Raw genomic sequence first — 26,649 nt, forward strand, 5'->3', positions numbered from 1 at the left:
TTAGAGATTCTGACCTAAAATATAAACCACAAAGCTATATTCACAGAAGCATCGAGCTAGTTAACCTTCGAGCTAAATTCAAGCTCTTGCGATTTCAAGCGAATTACTCAATTAGCAATAACAATACAGCAATTACTCCAGATGTGGATTTCAGAATGGCTGATGTGAGAAAAACGTCCAAACCATTTGTTCATTTACAAAACCATTGGAATTATTAGAACAATGAGAACAGAAGTGGAAAGATCAGCTACTAAGAAATGACGGCTACGTTCAGAAGAGGAGCTTTTTTTTTTTTATGGTAAATTCAACCTTCAACTTCTTTGTGAACTTAAATGACACAACACTCGACCCATTGACGGTTACTGCTACATGAAAAACTCTACGCCGGGGTTCCTGCTACAAGACGAACTCCCCCAGGCTCAAAGCTACTGGAAACATGAGCATGACATAATCCCAAAAAATCTCCAACCAGCAAAACCACCATGGTGAGATGCAAACAGCTTTTAAGCTTTTAAGCTTTTTTCTTTTTTTAAAATCTCACGTTGTCCAATGCACTGTTTGTTCAATTTTCACTGTAGTTGACGCCATCGATTTGCACTGTGTAAACATGTACTTACAAAAAGAGTTGAGGAATGTGAGGGTGGAGGGAGGAGAGGGCGTGAGAGTGGGTGAAATGCAGGGGGAGAAGGTTTCGGGGGGGACGGAGGGCGGGTCGGAGAGGGGGAGGAGTCTTGGCGTGTGGCGGCAGATCTTCATGCTCAGTCCCTGGTCATGCTGCACCAGGCGGCTGCAGGGAGACAGAGGAGGACACGGGAGGACGAGGTTAGAGACAGAAAAGGAGACTGAAAGGGAAATGATCATCAGACAGAAAGCTAGCATCATGATAATTATTATTTTTATCATATTAACTGGTGCTACTATCATTAAAAACATCTTTACATCTATAATAATAATAACTCAGTCTGAAGGAGCTTGAACGTGATGGGTTGCCAGATGGGAAATGTTGAGGTATTTTACCAGAAGCTTTAAATCAACGTATATTTTGAGGAAAGTTATTGTACTCGACCAGAGCAGGGAAGGAAACTATCAACACCGACATTTATGTGTCGAGATCCAGAAACGTCCTTTTTTAAGGCACAAGGCTCTTATTTTGAAACATGAGACAGGAAGGACTTGTGTCAAGCATGATTGGCTGAAAAGACGTCACATGAGGACAGATCCACATTAACGTTCATCTGGCAACACTGAGGGAACACACTTTTATAAGGTCTCCAACTTCTATGTAAAGTAAAGATATTAAATACATTATGATTTGGCGCTCAATTGGAAAGAGAGGAAAAAAGATTAAATGGAGGTGGAGGATAAATTTGGCAAGGGGGAGAAAAACAGAAGTGTGCGGGCGGAAGAAAGATGAGAGCGGAGGGCGGGGGGGGGGGGGGGGGGGTGAGGAGAGCTGGATAAAAAACGAGACAGGAGAGGAAGTAGTAAAGACCGATTGCCTGGCATCAGCTCAGCTCCTCGCTCAGTGGACGGATGTGAGTCAGATTTACTGACGTCCTGTTCAGAGCCAGGCTGCTTCAACTGTTCATGAAAACTTTCTTATGAATATGAGGAAACTGATTTATCACAATTCTTGTCTGAATTTAACTGGTTTCTGTTCAGCGCTGAGAAATCAAGTGACTTCTGACCAAAGTTCAGTTTTCACAAAGTTGAGGGTTTTCAGTTTTTCTCTGTTTTATATCTTTATTACCAACAAGGTTCGGTTTTCACTGTGTTCGACAACAGGATTACACAAAATCTAGGGATCCAATTTTCTTGAACCTCATTGGAAGGGTGAGTTATTGGACCAGGGAAGAAAACCATTAATGTTTGGAGTGGATTCGTTTCAGGAGATGGATCCAGAATTATCTTGTTCTTTCTTTAATGTTGCCAGATTGGAATATTCTCCAGAAATAAAACATAGATCATTGAAAAAAACGTAACTACTTTTACAAATGTCTGTATTTTGTGTATAATCTTGATTGTTAAAGAATTGTTTGAATGCCTTTTTGGCGGGGGCCCCCAACTTCTCTCAAATGTTCCTGCACATAAAATCATGGAATCCTACACTTCCCATCATGCAACCTGCTGCCTGACAAATCTCGGTGTGTTATATACTTAATCATACATTTTACTTGTTCTTTCTCCAGACAAAGCACTAAACAGATGTTCATGTTTGAAATCAGTGAACCGCTCCTTTATCTGATGATAAAACATAATTCAGTGGCCCTCATTTTATGGTGTAGTATTATTGTGCAGTTTTATTGTGTAGTTTTATTGTGTAGTATTTCAGCACTCACCTGGCACGGCTACAGAGGACACGGTCTCCGGCTGGCACAGTGTGTCCACCTTCACGTGCTGAAAGGCTTTGTTGGGGGCAGACTGGAGGTGTCTGGAGGGGAGGGGGGGGGGGAAGCACACATCAGCCTTACACACATCTTGTCTGTACGTGCACACGCGTCTGCAGCCACTCATAGACGTGCACGGGGGAACACACGGCCTCAGAGCGCTTTGCACGGCCCTTAGCCTTTACTGTAAGGGTTGAAATATTAATGGCGGGCGTCGCTGGGAGCAGTGGAGCAGAAACTCTCCGACCAGCAGGCAGCTACCTCAGCAGCCTCTCCTCGTGCCCAGCACCCGCTCCATCACTAAATCATGACCTCCTGACGCATCTGGAGTGCTTCAGCAGCTCCGCGCCCAGCCAGTGGCTGCAGAACGTTAATTAAATGCGGCCGGGGGAATTTTTCCAACTAGCTCATGACATTAATGGAAGAAAAGAGGCGGCTCTTTATTTGGCAATCGCCAATCAATAAAAACAATGGCAGGAAGGAGCGGTGTGCTCAGCTCCGAGGAGGCGCAGTGCTGAGTCAAAGGCTTTTTCACCAGCAAAATGAATGTCCACACTCAGTAATGACTTTTAATACTTTTAAAGTGGATCAGCATTTACTCAGGTTTAATACTAAGGTCACTTTTAGAATGGAAGCAGGACGGCTCACTCGTTTGCATTGACTCGTTCAAATCCTTTTTAAAAGTCAGAAAGCTGTCAACACCGACATGATTGACAGGCGTCAGCGAGGAGCTCGGGTTGAGGATTGAAATGTCTGAAGTCGGACGTGATTGAGAACTCACCTCTTCCACTCCTCCTCTCCGTCCCAGAACTCGTAGACGACAAAGGATAAACCGTCCGGCAGGCGCACGGCGGTCACACTGGAGACACAGGGGAAAAGGGGATGAGAGGAGGAGAGGGAATCGGTGAATTGACGGCAGAGGAGGAAAATGGAAGATTAGAGGAACAGGGAGTCAACGACAAGTAAGGCAGAGGATGGAGGCGAGGAAAGGAAGAGAGGAATCAAAAGCCTCATTAAAGAAACTGTGATAATCGTGAGTTGTTTTCTGTCCCTGCACAATATGGATGTCACAGCGCTGATCAACAAGATGAATGTGTGGAAGTACACTCATCTGTTAAAATGAAACCTGCTATAAGCCACTGGAACACTGTGGGAATAGATCGGTGAAAATGGAAGAAGGTTATTTGACCGAATGAGGAAAAGATGAGAGAAATAATCCTCTGAGAATCTTTGTCCACGGTCTCTGAATCATCTTGATTCCAGGAGGTTCAGTTTACTGTAAGTAAGACATGCAGATGGACGAGTGGAAGCTGCTGGTGAGAGAAGTGGAAATAAAGTAAATCAGAAAAGTTTGAACCAGCACAGTTTGATCCCATTGTTCATCAGACTCACGTCCTGCATTTGCTCTGTTCTTCACCTGTTTGGTGAAATTCTGGCTCCAGACACATCGAGGTGAGAGCAGCAGCTGAGCTCCTGTTCATGCAGATCAGGTTCTGCAGTGTGGTTTGAATTCACACTGTTCAGGAGGAGTTCTCATCCCAGATCTCTAAGAATCACCGAAAACTACCATCACAGTTTCAGCCAATGAGTCAAGTAGCATGAGGTGTGGTCAGATCTCCTTCTGCTCCTTCTGCTCCTTCTGCTCCTGAGTCACTGGGTTGAATTAAGGCCAGAAAAGTGTTTGTGCAGAATCTACTGATGTCATCCCTCCATCATTTCATCCTGCTGGACATTGGGCCATAATCAACATATGGACTCTTGATATATTACAAGCTGTTGAGTTAAATCTGAATCAACCTGCTGCTGGCAACATTACCAGACTGATTATCTGGATTACATAAGTCGCAGGTGAAGCCTTGTAAATACAAGAAGAGGTTTAGTTACTGTGTTAATGTTTAGTTTGTTCACAAATGCTACGATGATGCTGTTGCTCTATAGAAAGTGTCGACTCTCCGGGCTTCAAGGAGAAACACGACTGCAGGAGGATGTAATGTAGAAGTTTGTAGAAGTGAAGGGTCTCAGCAGCGAGCACATAGAGCTGCAGTACAGACCCTGAGGGGAGAGTGTCTCAGTCACTGTGTCACTACCTGCTCCACTCAAACCCTTTTGTCAGAGCTGGACTTTACAGAACGAGGATGAAACAGAATAGAACAAAAACTTGCATATTTCCTGGAGGCAGAACCTCCCAGTGTGAAAGACTGGGAGGGAAATATGACTTAAAAAAGGTCGGAGGGATGTGATGTGCTGAGAAGATGAAGGAGAGAAAAAGGTCAATATAAAATGTGACATTATGAAATAAAACGTGACATGAAATATAAACCTCACAAGATAATGGGCCTTGGGGAAATTGTTAAAGTTTGAAATAAGGGCATTGTATATAAGCAGACTGAGGGTGTATAAGCAGAATGAGGAGTTTATATAAGCAGACTGAGGTGTGTATATAAACAGAGAGTAATGATAAATGTGATAGTATGCCTCTGTAGTTCTCCCCTGAACCTGCGGGGGGCGCTGGGGGACAGGCTGCCTCTGGATGCCTAATGTCTCCACCAGGCTTTAAATGAAATGACAATAAGTCGTGTGAGCTCTGCTGGAGGATTTAATAAGTTTTTGTGTGTAATCACAAATGCAGGGGAAAGAAAAGAGCAGCGAAGGAAGAAAGTAAATAAACTTTAAAGATAACAGAAGATTAAATGAGGGGAGGAGGAGGAGGAGGAGGAGGAGGAGGGCAACGGGAGGAGACGCACAGTGACACCGGATGAAGAAAGAGAGGCAGCACACGGGAGAAATGAAAAGTAATGAGGTGGATTCTCTCCGTCAACAAACCGTCTTCGCTCTCATACATTATTTACCTGAGCTCCTGCAGGCGCTGTGCTGCCCTGCGACTGACACACACACACACACACACACACACACACACACACCAGTAACAAAGGTGCCAACCAGCCATGAGTCCACACCTCAAAACAAACACACAACGAGCCTCATCATCTGAACGGCTGTGTCTCCTCCACCTGATATTCACCGACCACGTCTACATATCATAGACATTAAAATGGACGTAGATGCCGGTTCTGGGAAGTGAAACCAGTGTGGAGGCGCCATGAACCAGCAGAGAGAACTGGTTTGAGGGGGGAAACTTCTCCATTCTGGTCACATTCATTATCAGGGAACAGAATCAGTGAACATGTCCATTACTCCATGTTCTTTACGACACAGCGATGATTGGACGAAGACAGATTCGTGGCTGAGATGACAAAGATTCTCAGATTCTACCAACAAACCTTCCAACGCCTCCATTAGAGCTGTTATTGATAGTGGAGCCTTGATTGGGTTGTGCAGGAAAATGGGCGATAATTAGCCTCGTGTTTCCATTACTGCCGATGGTGTCTGGGTAAACACTTGAGACCGATGCAGATGAATTCGACCTCTGAGTGATTGCTGATTGTCTCCTTTCACAGGGAAGACAAACCCCAGAGGGGAGTGGGGGCTCGAGGGTTTTTGTCCAGTGTGAAAGGGGCTGAAGTGTGTGACTCACTGAGGTGAACATGATAGATCTGATAAGAACAGAGCTGAAAGGTGGATTTACAGTTTGTTAGCATTTCGAAAATCTAGGACTTAAAAGTGAGTTCTTCTTTTACTAGATTAGTGGGTGAATCAAACCTTATGATGCCTGATGAAAGATCGGAGAGTAAAGGTGTAACATTAATTCTTTGAGGTTTTATCTTATTTTTCCAAATAAGATAAAAATGAATCGAGTTGAGATATTTAGACCAAACTGACCGACAGACCTCGAGCTCTTTGTGATATGATTATATACAATAATTTGGTTCTGTCTCAATATACTAATCAATGTGTGGGTCAGATTTAATTTAGGTTCCTTGCACTTCGGTGTCTTCTGTTAAACCCGAGCTTGTCTCAGCATCAGTGAGTCCAGGAGTCATTTGCTGATGATCACAGAGGTTTTCACCCCACAGACTTTCAAAGGTCCAGACGTCCAGTGACAGGTTCCTGAGCAGAGCCTGTCCCGAACCGGGTGGAGCTGGTTCTCTACATCACTGTGACCGAGCAGCACCACGTCTTCACAACACGACAATAAACAACCAGCCGCTCGCGCTCCACTCGCCTGCGTCTTCCAGTCCCATGATTCGAGGACATTATTTGCTCCGGAACAGCCTCTTCCCACCGGCACCGTATTATTAAAAGATGTGCCGCAACTATTCTGCTGGCAGGTCACAAAATGTGGTGATGAATGAGATGTAGTCTTTAGTTCAGACTCTGAAAACCTTCTCGTCATTAGTCTCTGATCTGAAGGTTCTTTCAGGAAGTCGTACGTGTTCATTCAGCAGCAGCATCTCGAGCAGCAGCTTCAGACTCCCCCCCCCCCCCCCCAACCCCCCCCCCCCCCGGTGTGTAACTGGCTCTAACGACGTTATCTCAGCTTTCCATGTCTGCACAATTCATTTGTTCCCTCTCTTCCTCAGGAACCTGCTTCCCCCCCGCCCGCACAGACACTGACTTTTGGAAGATGCTTCTCTAAAGGCAGATCTACCACTGACCACCATCTCTTTCTGTTTGCATCATTTATGTCGTTTTACAGTCTTAAAAAGCTTTGAATAAACTCTGATAAACCAACTGGAGAGAAACCAACCATCAAGAAAATGATAAGCGACAAAGTGAGAATGGAAATAGCAACACAACTGTTCTAACTGCTGGGATGAAGCAGAGCTGCAGCGGAGAGAAGAGACTGGACCCGGTGGAGTCGGGGCTGTTTCAGCCATTTTCACTGCTTTTCATTTTACCTTTTATCTCATAACACACGTTCACCTTCCCAACGCTTGGTGTCTTCATTTCAGAGCAACATTGTGTAAATGACCAGACAACAATTTGTTCACTTTGACAGAGCAAATCAACACATAGGACCCAAACACACACGAGACACATGATTAGATAACGTCAGTGTGATCACAGACTCCTGATGAGCGGAAAGATTCAATCAATGATAATAATGGTATTATATAATCTGTTACATTTGTAAATAGGCAGCTGTTTGTTAATATATTGTATATATTGTGTTGAAAATATAAATCCGCCCAAAGTGTCTAAAACATGTTATATTCTTTGCTATATGAAGTATTCAAACCTTATTTCTGTCTCTATTCAGCTCTCACAGAACCTTTATCCAAAAGGATAAAATGCAGTAAGTGGTGAGAGGAACTACAATAGAAATAGAAGAGTGTAGTATAGTAGAGCCAGAACCTCAACGTCTCACTGAGGGCGTATAAAGAAACGAGAGAGTGGAACGTGCACCGAGCAGATTGAGTCGGGGATTTGGAGAAATCTCTCTGGGTATTAGATCGTCTCCCTGCACCTTGACGCAGGCACAGGAGGGTTATTACATGTACAGCATGTGTATATCCAACTATATTAGATTCAGCCAAATTACATTGTGTGTGTGTGTGTGTGTTTGTGTGTGCGTGTGAACACTAAAAGATACAGGACCAGAGGGGAGAATATCTGAGGTATTGCTTAATAAAGTGAGAGAAACTGAGATCCTGACACTGAAAGTGGAGCACATTAAATATGTAAAATGATGAGGTGCACGGTGGTGAGACGTGGACTTACTGAAAACAGTCTCTCTGAGCGGACACGTTCTTCAGGTACTGCTTCAGGGCCTCGCAGAACTCGCCCAGCTTCTTCTGGGAAACCACCATCTCCTGACGGACCAGCAACAAGGACTGGAGAGAGAGAGAGAGAGAGAGAGAGAGAGAGAGAGAGAGAGAGAGAGAGAGAGAGAGAGAGAGACAGGGAGAGAGAGAGAGAGAGACAGAGAGAGAGAGAGAGAGAGAGAGAGGTTTCATAAGTGTTTGTATGGAAAAGATACGTATTTTTGCGACTGTACTAAAGATGGATAAAGGTGAAGCTGACCAATTAAAACTTTGTCTTTAACCCAGATTGTTTTGCATCTTGCATTTCACTTTTTACTTCACTTTTTATATCTTGTATCTATTATATATTTTTATTTAGATATGTTTATGTCTAAATAAATTCTACTTTGTATAAATATTAGAAAAAGGGAGTAAATAAGAAGTAAATAGTGAGTAAATATATATTGTTTCTTTTTGTTGCTTTTCTTATGTGTGTTGTATTTATTGTGTTTTTATGTTTCTATTTTCATTGTATGCACCAATAAACAGAGCAAGTTCCTTGTAGATTCTAAACCTACTTGCTAATAAATACTTTCTGATTCTGAATCTGATAACTAAAGCAGCTTCCCACTGACATTTCATGATAAACATTCAAACACACACACAAATACAGTGTCTGCACAGTTTTACATTAGTGGTGGTCATACTACACACACACACCCACTCTCGTTCTGTCACACACACACAAACACGCGCACACAGTGTAGAACTGGGGTCATCTCTAGATCTATTATTAATCATTTTGAGAAAAATCTGTCAACACGTCAGGTTTGGCAGTCGAGCTCATTCTGAACTGTCACACACACAAATAAACACACACACACACACACACAGATGCACTATGATTATTTATATACACACACCCCTTCACAGGGTATCTTTGTAAAAATCCCCAGATAATCTTACATCATCTCCACTATTTCCCTGCAATTGACATTTAAATGTCATAATAAATCTTCAGATTTTTTCCTCCTTCTCTTGCTGTGACTGTGGCTCGGGGGGAAGTGAGTCATCCACTAATCAGCAGGTTGGTAGTTTGATTCCCAGTGGAGGCAACAGTCATAAGAGAGGATTTGACAGTTGAAAAGATTGTTTGCCATTTACTGTGACTTCCAAACAGGAAATATCAGGAGAACCGGAATCAGCAGAATGAAAGCAATGTAAAAATTGAGAAGACCATCGACAAAGTGAAAGTGTTGAAGGTGAAATATCAAAACATCTTCATTTGCAAGAGCCTGCTAATATGCACAATTAAAAAGACAGAAATTTAACTAACAAACAACAAAAACAGTTTTAGTATTTAGTCCAACTTTAAGACCTGGGAGTGAACTCGATTCTATTAATTCTCACATCAGATAAAAGCAAGTTGTTGGTGGGTTTTATTGCCAAGTTGATGAAGAGCTTAAGTTTGACTCAGTTTGGGTTTATCTTCCTCTTCCTCCTCAGCCCTGCACTTACTTATCTGCTCACTTCACTTCCTCCTCATCTGACCTGCAGCCCTCACCCAGCTCCTCGGCCCCTGCTCCCACCTCCCTGCTCCTCTGCCCCTGCTCCCACCTCCCTGCTCCTCGGCCCCTGCTCCCACCTCCCTGCTCCTCTGCCCCTGCTCCCAACTCCCTGCTCCTCGGCCCCTGCTCCCACCTCCCTGCTCCTCGGCCCCTGCTCCCACCTCCCTGCTCCTCGGCCCCTGCTCCCACCTCCCTGCTCCTCAGCCCCTGCTCCCACCTCCCTGCTCCTCGGCCCCTGCTCCCACCTCCCTGCTCCTCGGCCCCTGCTCCCACCTCCCTGCTCCTCCATCTGTCTCAGTCTCCACTGATCCAGACCAGCCGCCCTGCAGGCTGCTCCTCTTCATCACTGTCTGGATCAGTTCTTCATATTTCCCTCCTTTTCTTTGTAATGAGAAATTTCCCCAGCTGTCTTTGAGACACTTGCAGTGACTGTTATCATCAGGATGAGATTTCACATCATGCAATCGTGGAGTGCAACTGGAAATGGCTCCTTGTTTTAACAGCCCAATAAGAGAGCTCTCCACGTTGAGCAGATATTAACTGCGGCTCTTGCAGCTCGTACACACGCAGACTCTAAGTATTCAACACATCTGCATCCACTTTGCGTTAGTGGGTCTCTATCGCTCTGATTGTCTGTTTTATTGCCGTGTAACGACTGTTTATCTCTTGACATCACTGTTTATCTGATGCTATTATATCAAATTGCTGTCACGAGGCAGCGGCACTTGTGCTGCATTACGCTGCGTGAATAAAAGCCCAGCTGTTTGTCGGCAGAGATATGTGTTGCACGTCTGTGTGTGTGTGTGTGATTTATGACGCAATGATTTCAGGGGTGTGTTTGTGCGCAGAACCCATAACAGTGATTGAACCCGAGGGACTTATAACCTCTGTATAGTCTACCTCAAAGCATGAATGAATACACACACACACACACACACACACACACACACACACACACACCATCAACTCAATTAGAAACACTACATTGCCCAGCAACCTCAGTTAATCGAATCACTACCAGTCCGTTAACCATCCGGCCTCTTCGACCAAATCACAGTGATTAGATCCGCTCGCCTCTGACACCCTGGCCCTGCAGATGTGATCCATCAGAAGCCTCTAACTGGGCACCTCTGGTTTCACCGCCCTGCTAACCCCTGTGTCTATGGTCCTTCTTTGTGGTTCAGAAACTGAGGTGATGTTAACCCTTAAGCCTTGGGCATAGACAACGAGTATCCGGAACAGATTCAGTTTGGTTTTACTCCTGTATTTCTAAAAGGAAATCCAGTTTAGCCATTGATATCTAATTCCTCCATTTCAGAGTTTCCTCATGGAGTCCCTCAAGGCTCTGTCCTTGGTACTCGACAATTCTCAATTAATGTGTTTGCTCTAAGTTAAATCTGCTGCTTCTCGTTTCTGTGCAGATGACTCCCTAATCTATTTCTCACACTCTTCATATTCGTCCTGACCGACATTAGATGCAATAATCTTCTCATATAACTTCCAGAAAATGTATATACCTGTACATTGCTCCTTGAATATAATACTCTTCCATACAAATACACTTAGTCAGAAACAATTAAGAAATGCGGACAGTTTCCTTGGTGTGTGTTTTGGATACTAATGAACAGTAAGACATTCACATTCTGTGCTCAGGGCAGAGCCTGCACTTTATAAAGAATGAAGTCATTAGCCAGTATTCCCTCAGTTCCTCTTCATTCCAGTCTCACTATCATTTTCTTTCTCCAACAAAGAAATGTCAGTTAACTTCTTTTTATTTTGACATATTCATTTGGCTGCTAATGTATATTTCCTTTTCCCTGCAGAGTCCCAATGCAGTCCATTTTCATTTATCACTAACGGAGCGAAACAGAAAAATATAGGCTCTACAATATCTAATGTGTGTGTAATTGTCAAATATAAGTGAATAAACTCCCAGGAATAAAACCAATGCCATGGCCTTGGTGTCCTCAGAGGTGGAACCAGCGTTGTTTATGCTGTGGAGGCAGAATAAAGAGAAGACATGCAATTGAGGCCTCACTTTATTGTATTTAATCCGCTCGCTAAATATTATTAATCTACTTAAATGAATTGAGACATCAGTTTAATGCCTGACATGGATTTTCATCACTATGACGCCACCCAAGCATAGCCTTGTTAATGGCTTATTTCCTGGAATTAATTGTCAGGCGGATTTTTCCATTCTAGTTTCTGAACGTAGACTTGGTACATGTCATATTTACTGTAGGATTTATTAGATGCACTTGAAGGCAGTTTATCATTTTAAATTTAAAGAAAAGAGTGAGAGGGACTAAACAACGGCAGGTTTATTACAACGTATATATATATATATATATCACAGACTCTTCTTTTAACCCATCTGACATGTATTAATATGAAGTGTGTTCCATGGATATATATATGATAATTTGAGTCACCTTTATTATCAAATCAATCAAATCAATTTTTTCAGTATTAATATGCACAGTGTGTGTTTATTGGACACTAGTGACCCTGTGAGTTGTCTTATCACTTTATCCTACAGACCCGTGGAGCCTTGTTCTTGTATAAATATGATTGATTTCTGCCTCTTATCATTATTCTTCAACGCTGCTGCTGTAGAAGTGATGAGTTCCTTTCGCCGTCAACTGGAGCTGAGAGTGAAAACCATTGTTTGTTTTGACTTCACAAAAAATGCAAATTCAAAATGCACTCAGAGGAACAACTGTTAGTTTTAGTGTTGGACTTGAGGATAGAATTTTCTCAGTCAGTAAGAAAATAAACTGTAAATCCTGATCTACTGAGCTCCCAGAGGTTTTCATGGTGCTGCCATACCAGCCAGTAGCTGGGCAGATTCACCTTTAGCCTCAGTGAATCCTCAAGTTCAGCCTGTATAATTTATACAAGACAGAAACACCTGATGGCGCTATGGTGCACAACTGAAGTGAAGTCCCCAACATCTGCTGGTGGCTGCTAACACCTGCTAACATCTGCTGGTCGTTGGTAAATTGTGCAAAAAGACCTTCAAACGTACACAGGACATTCACCATCTTGTTCAATATTCTAAAATTGTCTCACTTTAGTCCATGTCCCACCTGTTAACATGGAGAAGACATGTTTTATAAAGTGTTTAGCAGGCAGCCACCAGGGGGCGATCATGATGTTTTGGCATCGCGTGTCAGGAGCTGTCATATCGTCAGTCTGTGATTATGACCTGATTCTAGGGTTCGAATTGGATCAGGATCCAGCATTTAATTGAAATACTTAAGGTTTGGGTAAAGGTCTAAGGAGACAAATGTGTGTGTGTGTGTGTGTGTGTGTGTGTGTGTGAGTGTGTGTGTGTTAGTGTGTGTGTGTGTGTGTGTGTGTGTATGTGTGTGTGTGTGTTTCTTTAATATGCTGCAGTGTGCCATGGAAACCCACTGGGTATGAAAATAGGGGGAAGCAGAAGAATGTGTCATGGAGAGTGGGAACCAGTCTAGCGTTACCATGGGAACTGGGAAATACCAGGTCCTCATGTAGGTCTTCATCACCTCACACCTCGTCTTCGCTCCTGACTCTTCATCGCTGTGCCTCTTCCCCTCAGGCCTTTCCTCAACCCCCCCCCCCCCCTCTCTCTTTATTGCCCCTGTTCTTGTTTGTGACATCTCAAGTTTCCACTTCTTCTCCAAGTCCTCCCTCCTCCAACCTCCCATCATCCCTCCATTTTCATTCTTCTGCCCCCCCCCATACATCTCTGCTCTCCTAATCCTCCTTTCACTTCATCATCAGCAGCAGCATCTCTCCTCCCTGCCCTCCCCCCCCCCCCCCCCCCTCTCTCCCTCTTCTTTCTCGCTCATGGAATCCGTCATTTATTCAGGAGGTAAAATAGGAGAGGGAGAAGCCCTTCATTAGTTCAGGAGATCATTTGCATATCTCTCACAGCAGATGGATGACTACAGTGCCCTGACCTGCTGACTGCAGCAGGGGGAGAAGAATGAACCTTCTAACAAGCAGCAGCAGTTCACTTAGAGCAGAGGTTCTCATCCTGTGTCAACACCACGTGGAGCAACCAGTGAACCAGAGGGTTTGAGGAGATGTGACTAGAAATTGGTATAATTATTAATAAGTTTGTCTTGAAATGAAAAATAAACTTCATAAGGTAAGTTTATATTTCACAGTGACCTCCAGAAGACATGGAGCCATCTCAGCATTAAACCTGGAGTCGAGGTTATGTCGACCAAATTAATTCCAATATTCATTCATATGGGCCAAGCAAATAATACTTAGAAAACACCAATAAGAAATGTTATAAAGTACTTTAGTTTAAAGTATTGTTGTAATGTACTTGTATCCATCTTGTTTTATTGCATTGCTGAGTATGATCTGTCTTTTCTATGCTTTGCTATCGTAGTCATATTTTATTTCTTAAAGCAGCTTGTATCTGTCTGGCTTCACTTCTGTGGAGCTCTATCAAACACTTGATTTCTTTTAGCCACTCAATGACTTCTGTCACTGGGTTGGTTAACGGTCACAATTTATTTAGCTGAAAACGGTTTGGAAAACCAGAACCCAACCAGTATGAATATTGTCTATCAGTCTGTAGTAATTCATTTTCTATGGCACATTAGTATTTGGGGGTGACTCCCTGAGGAGCCGTCACGTTGCAGTGCTCATAAAGAAAACTGAATTGAAAAGGCAGCTGCCACTGAAGTGTTTCCAAGGACAAATCTTTTTTCACTGCCTCCACCTTCACTCCGTCTTTTTATCCGTCTCTTGTTGACAAATACAGCGCTAACACATTCTCTCTGAGGCTGCTGTCTCTCCTTATCCCTGTGAGAGAGACACACACACACACACACACACACACACACACACACACACCAAGCTCCCTTTGAGCTCCACTGATGCAACCTGCTTGTGTGTCTATTCATCGGGGGGGGGGGGGGGGGGGGAGTCCTTTTCTTTCCCTCTGCATTACGCTGCCATGATTGTTCACGTGCACAACACAATGGGTTCTTATACAAACTGTAATGACCTCCAGGTTTTCAAGGGGACGTATATTTAATACGTCTACAATTTACTTCTCGTTTTGATCCCAGATTCATTTCTTTCTTCCGTATTGTTCCTTCTGTCAATGTTTGAACCTTGTGATGAAGTTTTTCTCTCAAACTTCTCTGTGTGCATCTGAGGGCACGTTCACAATCAACATGTTGACAGAGGAGACACCGCGGCTCTGATGAGTTTCCTCCCTCTCCTCGGGTTTTGTTTGGGCGGCTGACAGAAATATGGTTTGAATTTTTAAAAGGGGGAGCAGATGCCTGAACCAGTAGCTGGTTATTTTCCCAGAGAGCAGCGGGGCAGTTTGTGATGGAACAACAAGGTCCTGAAAACTGGAGCCGACAAAAGACGAGGTTTTGAGGAAACTGGACCGTAGAGCTTTATCCTAAGAAATGTGACTCCTGGTGGAAATCCACTCCCAACCTATTTTCAAGTTTTAAGGAAATCTAAAGACATTAACAATCCCAGATAAGCTGATATGTGCTAAATATAAAAGATATTTGACCTTTTTACACCAGAAAGAGTGCATATCTGCAGGTTTTTAAACTCACTACCTCCTCCCACTGTCCTTATGGGACACACAGTTATTGTTCTGAAAGGAATATTAAACCCTCGTATGGACTGATGCTCATTTCCCTCAACTTCTCCCTGTTGTCTTAATGTGAGAGTGCGACACGTTTTACAGAAGAAAGAACAAACACTCCTCTTACAAATGAAGCACTCTATACATATGCAATAAAAAGCTAATTTGGTTTTAACGAGTTATTTGATGCTATGCTCAGACTCCGGCTCTGAATTTGAAAGATGGCAATGTCGGTATCCAGGTTATTTTAGCCTTATAAGTTTGTATTCTTACGCAGTCTGTGATCATTACTCCACATTTCAGGTCTGCCTCCTAAACTTCAGCACCTGCCTCTACTTCCATCTTCTTGTCGTGTTTGTAAACTGTCTCATTCATTAGGTTTCCACCCTCACGTGGGCTCACTGCAGTGAAAACCGAGCTCCGTCTCTCACTTCCATTTTCCTTCTGTCTCTCTGGATCTATACGTCCGCCTGGCTGCTCTAACAACCTGACTCCCTCCATCTATCGTCTCTTTTGTCCACGGCTCCCTCCTTATATCGACGTTCACGTTCACTCAGCCGCTGCATGAGAGTGAAATAATGCTGTGCTGACTCCAAGAGACAGTTAAAGACAATGGGACAGACTGTTGATGTGTGTGTGTGTGTGTGTGTGTGTGTGTGTGTGTGTGTGTGTGTGTGTGTGTGTGTGTGTGTGTGTGTGTGGATGAATGTGTGTTTCAGGGTTCTATTCCTAGGGTTTTCTTTCCATAAATGTTGATTTTAGATATGAAGTTGTTAAATTCTAACTCCACTGTGGGAATAACTCATGAGGACGACACTGTTCAGAACCAATCGGCCCCATGGGACTTCTTTAGCTATTGTCAAAGTTTGTAGAAGTTTGATTTGCAAACACGCTGCCTTCTTTGTTTGATCTCTTCCTGAGTGCTGACATTTTTCTAGGGTATGTCGGTCGTGAGAGGAGGACGAGGAAATGTCAACCGGCAGGTATGTGTGGCTGCCAAAGACTTTATATGAAGATGGATGACAAGGCAGATCCCAAAGGTGAAGTCAATGCATCACGATCGCTGCCCTGTGGCTGGAGCAGTGTTAATTTCGTTGACGAAGACGATGACGAAATATATTCGTTAACGACCTTTTTTCCATGACGAAGACGAGACGAAGACTTAACGAAAACGAATCTTTGAAAATAAAAACTATGACGAAATCTATTTTAATTTTCGTTGACGAGACGAGACGAGACGAAAATGTTGGTGGTTGACTAAGTCACAATAATTTTTAAAACATCATCGTATCAGGCCGTCATGAAGTATCAGGAGCGGGCGAGTGAGTGTGTCTGTGTGTCTGTGTATGTGTGTGTGTGCGCCCCAGATAGCGCTCCGGTCCATAGCTCCGCCCCCCCGCCTCGCGCACTCGCTCAGAGAGACACAGTGAAAGCAGAGCGCGTTCTCGTGGAGCAGCCTCTCAGTGACCGACTGCTTCTTAACTATGGAAACAGTGAAAACCAGAGTTTCTATGGTCTCAGCTGCTCAGAGATCAGCGCAGCAGCTTCTTCATCAGAGCAGAAGCTGCAGTTGGTTTGTACCGATGTTCAGTTTCTGTGTCCGGCTCCAGTCTGACCTAGCCTGACGTTGTCAGACTCACAATTCTAGTCAGAATGTGAGTCTGAGACCGCTCCATTGGGCTGTGATTATGGGGCGTGTTTCAACTGACCAGGAAGTAAAATTCTTCTTCGCTCAATTGGATAGACCTACAACCAATCAGAGCAACGTAGTATGTGACGTATGCTAAGCAACGCATTGTGAGTTATTTACTAACGCCGGGTTCACACCGGACGCTTCAGCGCAGCGCCAAGCCTTAAATAACAGCTGGCTCCCATCCACTCCCATGTTAAAACTTTGTGCCGGTCACCACCGGAGGCTGAAGCACCGCGAGGCAGCCTTGGCGCAGCGCGGTGCTTCAGCCTCCGGTGTGACCGGCACAAAGCCGTGCAGCGATCTACTGGATCAACGGGTGATATTATTAGTGCTGCCCGGCGGTTCAGCGTCGCTTCAGTGTCCGTTGTGAACAGCCAAGCGCCGGGGCGATAGGGATTAGCGCTGTGCTTTGGCGTCGCCTCCACGTTCTGTGTTCCTCTTTCAAAATGAATGCGCTGTCGATGTCTTCTAAAACAGACTCAATGGCAGCATCTACACATCTCAGCTCGCCAGCGGCAGGCATGTTTGTTGAAAACGAATTCAACCCGAGGGCACTTTGGTGACGTGGTTGATTAAGTTACCGTTGATCATCTGTCAATCATCGTATAAAGCCCGCCCTGACAATCTGATTGGCCAGGTCGGGCATCATTTTTTCCCAACGGAGCGACTCCAGACCGAACTGCCAGACCAAAAATGTTGTGGGCGGGGCTAAGTTCGTCTGGCATCCAGGCTAAGTCTGACCTGCTCTCCCTTTTTGTTTTCACATTTAAAATTAAATATATATTTTTAAGCTATTAGGCTGCAGCTATATGTTTTTATAGAAAAGGAGTTTAATGTGGCTATTAAATGTGACTAAAACTAGACTAAAATGTAATTAGTTTTCATCGACTAAAACTAGACTAAAACTAAGAAGGATTAAAATGACTAAAAGGTGACTAAAACTAATATGCATTTTCGTCAAAAGACTAAGACTAAGACTAAATCAAAAATAGCTGCCAAAATTAACACTGGGCTGGAGGTCGTAAAATCCCACCTCCTACATGTTACTGGCTGGATCCTCAAAGAGGGTCTCTGTCATTTTAGGTATTTCTTATCATACTGATGTTTGTGAATTTTTGATGCTATAAAAACAGGGTGAAAGGTCATGATTGACAGCACAGACTGACTTGTGATTGGTCGAGCATGTGTATAGACCTCGCTATCGCTATACTGCACATACTGTGGCTCCTAATGTGCAAGATTCGTGTCCTGTGTCTGGATCGGGGGAGGAAGCAGATATGCTTCCTGCCATCTTCACATACAATCTATGATTGCCAGAACTTAACCAGCCCGTCCACCATGTGTTCTGGTCATGTGACGCATCATGTCGCCATGTTTCACTTTCACTGTGTTCAGGTGCAGTGAGAAGAGAGATGCATCGTTCAGGGACTCGTGCAGACGATGGTCGGTCGGAAGCAGCTGCTCCCTCTACGCTCCCCCCCCCCCAGAAACTGCACGAGTAATGACACATTGACGGAGTTGAAATTTTGTCTAGTTCTATAATGCACTAAAATGGAACAGTGTACGACCAGATTACATCTCTTAATTATAAATTGTTCAACAGGCAGCTTCCTGTTTTGTTTATCACAAACGTTTTATTCAAATAATCGTTAATGTGGATGATAAATGTATCACTGTGACGTGGAGAGAAAAATTTACTGTGGAAATTCTAAACAGATTGATTCACTGAACCTTCCTGAGCGGAGCTGGCTGCATAGAAGCCTGCGATGAAGTCAATTAAAGAAAGAAGAGAGGCAATAAAGGCTAAGTCAAAAATATATGGCGCTCGAGGAGAGAGAGGGCCACACACACACACACACACACACACACACAGACACACACACAGGAGCAGCTACAGTGAGCGAGCTGTCAGTTTCGCCGGCTAACTGGACTAAATTGTGTTCGCAGCAGAGAGCGGAGGGAGGACGGGGATGAAATAAACAAACAGATAAAGCAGCGGAGACGGAGATGCAGAGCGGGACGGCAGCTGATTAATGCACGCTGGGGCCGTTATCGAATTTACAGAGAAAATATCACAATCTCACAAACAGCCACCAGGGGCCATTCGGGGAACCGGTGGCACCGTTCATACATCAACCCGGGAGACGCTGAACAGATCCAGATCTCATCAGACTCCTCTCAGCAGCAGAAATGTCACATCGAGAGCAACCCGATGGCTTCTCTATGAGCCACTCACATGTTTCTGTGGCAAATAAATCCTCTGTGGCTTTTCATGCACTGGGAAATATGTTTGGCCAGGATAACTCCAAGAGGTCTATTTATCTGGGACTACTTTAAGATGTGGACTCATACACACTTTGTGCACGACTGAATGTTTATAGCAGCGACTACAGTGTCCTTAGCATCAAGTCAGCCAGTGCAATAAAGTGTGTTTCTAATAGTTTTAAGTTGGATAAAATAACGTACTAGTTTATAATTTTCTCAATTTTTGTATGTAAGTAATCAACAGGGGAATTTCATGCTAGAATTACATTTGTATTTAAAGTTTCAGCCTGTTCAGCACCTTTTGGAAGTTTTTGAGTAATAATCTAAAAGCTCAGAGTGAGAAAGTGTCTGACTCCAGCAGAGGCCTTCCAGGGGTCAAACTCATCTATGACCCGGGGCTGGGAAGGGTTTGTCTTGCTCAAGGACACTTCAGCATTGAGGCAGTAATGTATCCTGCAGCCATTCTGCTCTCCTGCTCTCTGGAAGTGTTCAGGTGTTGGTTCTGCTGAATTTTCAACCAATCCCTGTTCACCTCAATGTTTCAAGTACAGTTTTCCTCCGGCGGGGGCCGACCTCTCTCCCGAACACTTCTCCTTCTCAATAATTCACTCACTGTGTCAGATAAATAAAAAGAAAATGCTTCCCTCTTTGCAGTATTCAATGTGTTGTCTTTGATACTCAAACATCAATCTGTGTACATTTACACTCGATGTTTTGATGGAACTGCTGCAGGCGAAGAAACACCTGGTGTCAGGATAAGACAAGCTTGGTAACTTGAGGTTTAAAGGCTCGTGTGTGGAGGATGTTAAAGGATGTGAGCGACCTTCTCTCCACACGAACATCTCTACCAGCGACTGTGTGAGAGCGGCTTAAATCAGCTGCTTCACTGGGGCGAGTCTGAAGCCTTCACACAACCACATGTACCACGTCTAAGACCCTTTAATGCTACATAGAACTGCAATGAAGATTAGTGTAAAAACCCCAAATCACAGAATTTAACATGAAACGGTAAAACAGACCGTCTCTGCCTAAGTATAACTGATGGAAGGACTAAAGAAACGGGGGGATACAGGACAAAAGTCAGCAAAGGTGCAATTCAAGAATTCAAAGAGCAGGAGCGTCTGAGAGCTGCTGCAGAGACCCAGTCATACAGTAATATCCATATTTATAACCCCTTGATTTATTTTTCATGAGGGCATTCACAGCACCGCCGGTGTCCCTCCATGAACTTCCCTCTCTGCCCTGTCTGTTCCTCTTATCAACATCTTATCGGAGCTTTCATTACGTATTTAACACACATGCAGGAGCTCAGACTCACACAAAGTAAAGAAACTCACTGAAATCCTTCTTCCCCACGAGTCGTTGTTTTAACTTCCTCTCGCCTCTCGTGCATCTCAACCCTCCTGCTGATTATTTTTAAATGCCAACTTGTCACCTCTCCTTTGTTTCCCCACACGTTCCTTTTAATAATCTGTTATGGTTTTTCTAATTGGCCTGTTCCGCTAATGAATGTGGCCGCCAGTGAGAATCTCAAATGTGTCTGTCTGGTTGTTGGCGAGGAACCTGTGAGAGAGAGTGTGACTGAAGGTTTGGCTGAAACCTGAAAACGCCTGCTCGGAAAATTACTCGAGCGTTAAAGATTTGGTTCCTTGTAGTTTTCAGGGAGCATCTCTTATATCTTCAGATCACTTCAGAACTCCTGAGTCCGAGTTCCTCCGACTGAAATCCTTTTGACTTCGACAGCTTGAGTGAAAGTCAACATGTCCTCCGATACAAGGCTGAAGAGAGAGCGTCCAGATTCACGTCCTCTGTGGCGGCAGAGGACGAGACAATAGGAACGCTGAGACAACATTTAATAATACTCAAGGATTTAAAGGTCAAAGGTTAAAGGTCAGGAAGGTCTCTGAACCTAAGTCTGGCTAAAGTGATTTCAGCTCCATAACGGCATCATGCGATTTCCTCTTTTGCTTCAATCATAATCACTCCGGCCACTAGAGGGTGCTGCCACTTGAACTTAAACATGTTTTATTGCTAAATGTTATATCAAACATAATAATGCAACAAAGACTTGTGACACTATATTGTGAGGTACTGTACATAAAGGAGTAGTATTCTCTTACATGGTTTGCAGTTTGCTGTTCTATGGAATTGTATATATCAGTGTTTTAAATCATGACAAAGGTAATCTGTAATATTATATCATCACTATTTTTATGTATATTAACTTTTGATATCTATAATGTAACATATATTTATAATGTAACGTATGTTTAAAATGTTTGATATCTGTATGTATGTCTTAAATGTGGACACCACTAAAAGTAGCTCTGTCTTAGGGTAGAGCTAATGGGGATCCTTCTAAATAAACAAATAAACAAATAAACAAATAAACAAAGACTGCAGAGGTCCTTTGATCAGGTGAGATGGTGAACATGTTGAACATTAGGTAGCTGCAGCTTCATAGAGCATCAAGCCTGGTTTTATAGAGTCTATAATAATGTGTTTGTGGGCAGTCAACAAAATCCAGGTCATTATAATGGTACGCTGTTTTCTTAGAGGATCAAACCTCAGGAATAATAAACACTGAGTCAGAAGCTGCCACTTGGCCCGGTGGAGAGCTGTGTAGGTCTGTGTTGTGTGCTCAGTGTCTCCTGGTTAATTAAGTGTTTGATTTAGATCAACAGAGCTACTGTACGTTATAAGGTAAAAGACAGAGGAGGACAGAACGACACATTCACACTGTTAGAATCAGGATATTACAAAGCTCGGTCCCCGTGGCCTTTTCTCTTGCTCATTTCCATTTCCTTATTCCCATCCTCTCTCTCTCTATTTACTCTGTAATCTGCCCGTCCATCCCTCACATCTTCTCCTCCGCTCTCTCAGCCGCTGCTGGTTTTAATAGCTTCTGTTCTCATGCACCTCTCGAGGATCCAAAGACTGACAACATATACTGTACGTGATTGATTCGCCCACTTCTAATGACAGGAGCCATTGTCAGCTCACTTGTGTCCACTACAAATGAAATGCATATGCTAATTCCGCTGCACAACAGCGGCTTGAAAGTTTCCCTGTATCTCCCATGCACTGTATGATGGTATTCTAATCCCCTGTATGGTGATAGAGCTGCTATAGTGTCTCCTTTCGGAGCGGGGGGGGGGGGGGGGGGGGGGGGAGAGATTGCTGTGACAGAGGACTGCCAGGGAGATGAGATGAAGGGTAATCACGTTTGAGTCCTCCTCCTGGTGGAGATCAGAAGATCAGGTGTGACGCCCCGAGCCGGCTGTGGGAGGCATGATGGAATTATGTGGAGGTGAAGAGGAGCACGACCTTGTTTAGAGAAATCCATGTTTTCTAGGGGGGGGGGGGGGGGGGGGGTGAGGAACAAGAGGGTCAAAAGGTGATGATAATCGGATTTAGGGAAAGAGGAAGGTGGAAGGAGGATGGGCGAGGATGTCCCTCGTCTCCAACACATACGCTAAGCAATAAAAAAAAGACTTATTAGCTGTTGTCACTGGGCGTCAGTCTGTGACAGCAGATGTGTGATGTGTTCATCACTCACCAGCCTGGACGAGCAGATTGTGTGTAACCAGTGAAGCGCGTCTCTGTTTAAAGGAAATAAGATACAGCCTGGTTACACTGGATTTATTACAGTGCGTGAAATTTCCCCGGGTTTCTTTTTCGGAGGAAGTATTTTCCTGAGATGAGCCGGATGCAGATATGTGATCTGTGTTTTAAAAGAAGCTGTGGCAGGATGCAGAAAATCTGTTCAGGCAGAATTCTCATGCAAAACCATCGACTGTAATTAAAACTGGACGACTCCGGCTCGGCTTCATCCCAATAACCAGCAATGAAGCCAAAGTATCACACACACACACACACACACACACACACACACACACACACACACATACACACACACACAGAGCTGTGACGTGAAGCTCATGCTACATCACCAGGGGAACAGAAAGTGAATAAATACATATCATCAGATTGATGGTAAAATGGATCCTGTGTGAGAAACAAGGTAAAAGCCTCTTTAAACACCTCAGAGCTTTTAGGTGGATGATTTTCTTTAGGACTAAAGATCATAATTGTCTCTGGCTTCTCAGTTTTACTCCTGATATTCAGGTTTTTGGTTTCGGGTCAGCCTCGTTAAGTGCTCTGTCTTTTATGTTTTCAACGTGTTTTTCTCTGATGACGCGTTTTAAGGGAAAATTGCAACTTGAACCCGAAAGTGTTTCTGAGCGCTCGCTTATAATAACCTCTCCGCGTCTGTGCCCATGACAACTGGACAATTTAATCAGGGCTCTCGCTTCTCGTCGTGAGTGGCTCGACTGCTGCGGGTCTAAGTGCAGCAGAGGGTTATTGCTCTGCTCTCCTGCAGACAGAAAAAAGACCCGGTGTGTTGCTCCTCCAGAAGGAGATCTGGGGCCATATGCTCAGAAACTGGATTTCCCACAGGAGGACTGGTAATGTGTGGACCTCCTGCAAAACCTCAGACCAGCGACCACATGGCTTCCTCCAGCCAGTCCTGGACGCTATGATCAGGTATATCAAAATCTAAATAATGGGGAAAGTTCTCAAAAATAACTAGAGGGCGTTTTGACACCTAGCCTAGTTTGGTTCAGAGATTTGGACTTTTCAGTTTAGTCGGAACCAAACACCAGGTGTGAAAGGTTCCTCCGTTTGCAGTGTGACTACCTTTTTGTCTTGGATGGTTCAGACTTTCTGACCAGTTGCAGGACAAGGAAGAAAAATAAATTTGCAGGTTTGTTGCTATTAAAACCATCAAGATATTAAAACTAAATTAACGACGTGAACTGGTTTATTCATTCACACACGCCGTCTGAAACCATCGTCTGGACTTTCAGGCGAGGAAACACCTTAAGTATCTTATTCCCAGGATTGTGAGATGCTCGATCATCACGGCTGCACACAGACACTGAAATAAACCTCACCTGGTTGATATGGGATATTTTGATAATGTGGTGATTTTTCATGTGCACAGAAACCACATGGAAATCGATTTTTCCAGGATCTATTCGCAGCTTCTCCCGGTGCACATGTCCTGTAACTTTACACCGGTGCCAGTAAAACCCCTCCGTCTGTTTCAAAGAGCAGAATCGATGACGTGAGCTCCAGCTTCTAAACTCCTCTGCAGGTTCTTCTGACTGACACACCGGAGCTCTTCTGACCTGCTGCTCATCTTCTGTCTTTTCTTTGCTTTACAGGCGTTTTCATAAAAACTGAAAGTGACAACCACGAGCTGATGTTTCTCAGAGACACAGATCACTGATCACTCAGAGCTGGTGAACTCTGTGATCGGGATCTTTGGAGAAATCAACGTCAAGTAAGTCGAGCTTTTTCTGCGACTGAACGTTTTCAGATTTATGACTCAATCCACACACGGCTTGAAAAGAGGACGCCCACACACTGGTGATGACTCTGATGGTTCTTCATATAAATCATTGATCGTTATCAAAGAGAAGATCACAGACGCTGAGTTCTGTTTCTAAGACAGCTGATGTTTTCCTCTCTCAGTGGATATCGTGAGATACTGCAAGAGTCAGTGTCTATAAATCACCAACAAAATAAAACAAACCAATTTCCTGGAAATCATTCAATTGGACAGGAAGTGAGTTAGACCCGGATTATTTGTGTCATGTAGAAGTTTTGTTTCAGGTTTTAACATCACAAAGTTTCTTTTTCCTGAACTAAAAGAGAACTTATTATTATTATTTTATGTAATTTCATTTGTGCACCATGTGCCTAGTTATTTTGTATTGTTGGTCATGATTTCAATGATTTAATAATTGTACGTTTCAAGTTTACTTCCTCGTCAAACTACATTACCCACAATGCAACTCATTCACCAACAGATAGGTTGGAGTTGCTGACTGAGCCTCGATCCTATTGTCATGCTTTTGAAATCCATGTCATTATTTACCAAATGTTTCTCATTACAATGACTGACAGGATCTTATTTTCATCCCAGTCATGTGTCTTTAAACCATCCAGGTCTAGAAAACATCACAAAACAATCTTTTGAACTAATTCAACAGATCAGAGCTCAGTGGACGAGTGGTTAAAACCTGGCTTCGTTTCAGGTTTTAAGTCGTGCAGAAGTTTAGTCTCATGTTTTTCACTCGTAACCCTCGACCCAAAGTGCTGCTGCACTGGTTGTTGGCCCTTGCAGAGCAGCAGTAAGTGGTGCTCCACCCGGGACTGGTGTGTGCTGTGCAGCAGTTGTTCAGTTAGCGTCTACTTACGGCGCTGGGTGTGCCATCTGTCTCTGTTAGCCTCTGGTGCAGATCCAACCAGACCGTCTGCAAGGAGAAGCACAACAACAACAGCAGCAGCAACACGTCAATCAGCGAGAACAATAACTACAACAACAGCGTGAAGCAGACATAAGTCAGTCAGGGTTTTAATGGGAACAGTGGGAGCAGGAGACGATGTGGGATGGGAAGGTTCTGCGGGGGGACTGGGGGAGTTTGGAGGGGAGGTGGATGCACGCCAGTGAGAGAAGCACAACATAAAACAGAATGAGTAATATCAGCATGAAAAATCAAAAGATACAAGAACATCGAAATGCAAAAGTCCAACTGAACATCACAAGGACGGAGGTTTGGAATCACTTGAAAGATTCTTTCATTTGAAGGAGGATGCAGGATTTAATATCAGTGTTAAATTATGTGTGTGTGTGGGGTGGGGGGTTTGGGGGGGTTGGAGCCTCAATTGGATCGTCTTATGTGTGTGTTCTCACCATTAAAATATACAAAAATCAATTAAAATTAGAAAATCCTCGATAAAGAGAATCTCTCTTATTGGATCCCCGTGGGTCGAGGGAGGAGTTCAGTGAACTTAAGTGAGTGAGAGACAATAAATAACAGAGTTAAGTTGAAATATTCTCTTTTAGACTCAAGGCTGATGAAGCCTGGAGCTGTGTGTGTGTGTGTGTGTGTGTGTGTGTGTGAGTGTGTGTGAAGATGACAACACATCGATCTGTGGTCGTCTCCTCCGCCCTCGCAGGCTGTGACTTGGACAGACCTGTTGTAATGAATCACAGTGAACACTGCAGGTTTCTGTCAGGTGGTGACTCAGGAGTCGTCCTGTGAGTGAAGAGCGACTGCAGCACTCACACAGAAAGTAAGACCTTCACCTGACACGGGGGGGGGGGGGGGGGGGGGGGGGAGTCAGGGAAACAGGGTGTGGCTCAGTGGGGCGGGCGACAAAGACACACATACACACACACACAGACACACACACACACACACACACACACACACACACACACACACACACACACACACACACGCTGAGCATCAGGGTGAATGATTTGAACAGGAACTTGAATTCCATCATAGACGACACCTCTCGCCCCCTATGACACTTCCGCAGGTCCTTTATTCCCACGGCCATGAGACTCTACAACATCCCAAATGAAGAATGAAACACTGCACCGGTCATG

At 44.0% G+C, this 26,649-nt stretch overlaps 1 protein-coding gene across 1 annotated transcript in view; it reads right to left on the reverse strand.

Moving 5' to 3' along the window:
- Positions 1-758: 758 nt before the first annotated feature.
- necab2 (N-terminal EF-hand calcium binding protein 2) overlaps positions 759-26,649 on the reverse strand; it is a 93,194-nt gene continuing 67,303 nt past the window's right edge. Inside the window, exons 9-13 of the mRNA XM_053427489.1 lie at positions 25,448-25,504; positions 8,010-8,122; positions 3,169-3,246; positions 2,340-2,431; positions 759-787 (exon numbers count right to left, since the gene is read on the reverse strand). Coding sequence (XP_053283464.1) covers positions 759-787; positions 2,340-2,431; positions 3,169-3,246; positions 8,010-8,122; positions 25,448-25,504 — 369 coding nt within the window. The remainder of the gene's footprint in view (positions 788-2,339; positions 2,432-3,168; positions 3,247-8,009; positions 8,123-25,447; positions 25,505-26,649) is intronic.

The sequence above is a fragment of the Pleuronectes platessa genome, chromosome 7 (genome assembly GCF_947347685.1).
Source record: "Pleuronectes platessa chromosome 7, fPlePla1.1, whole genome shotgun sequence".
Lineage (NCBI taxonomy): Eukaryota > Metazoa > Chordata > Actinopteri > Pleuronectiformes > Pleuronectidae > Pleuronectes > Pleuronectes platessa.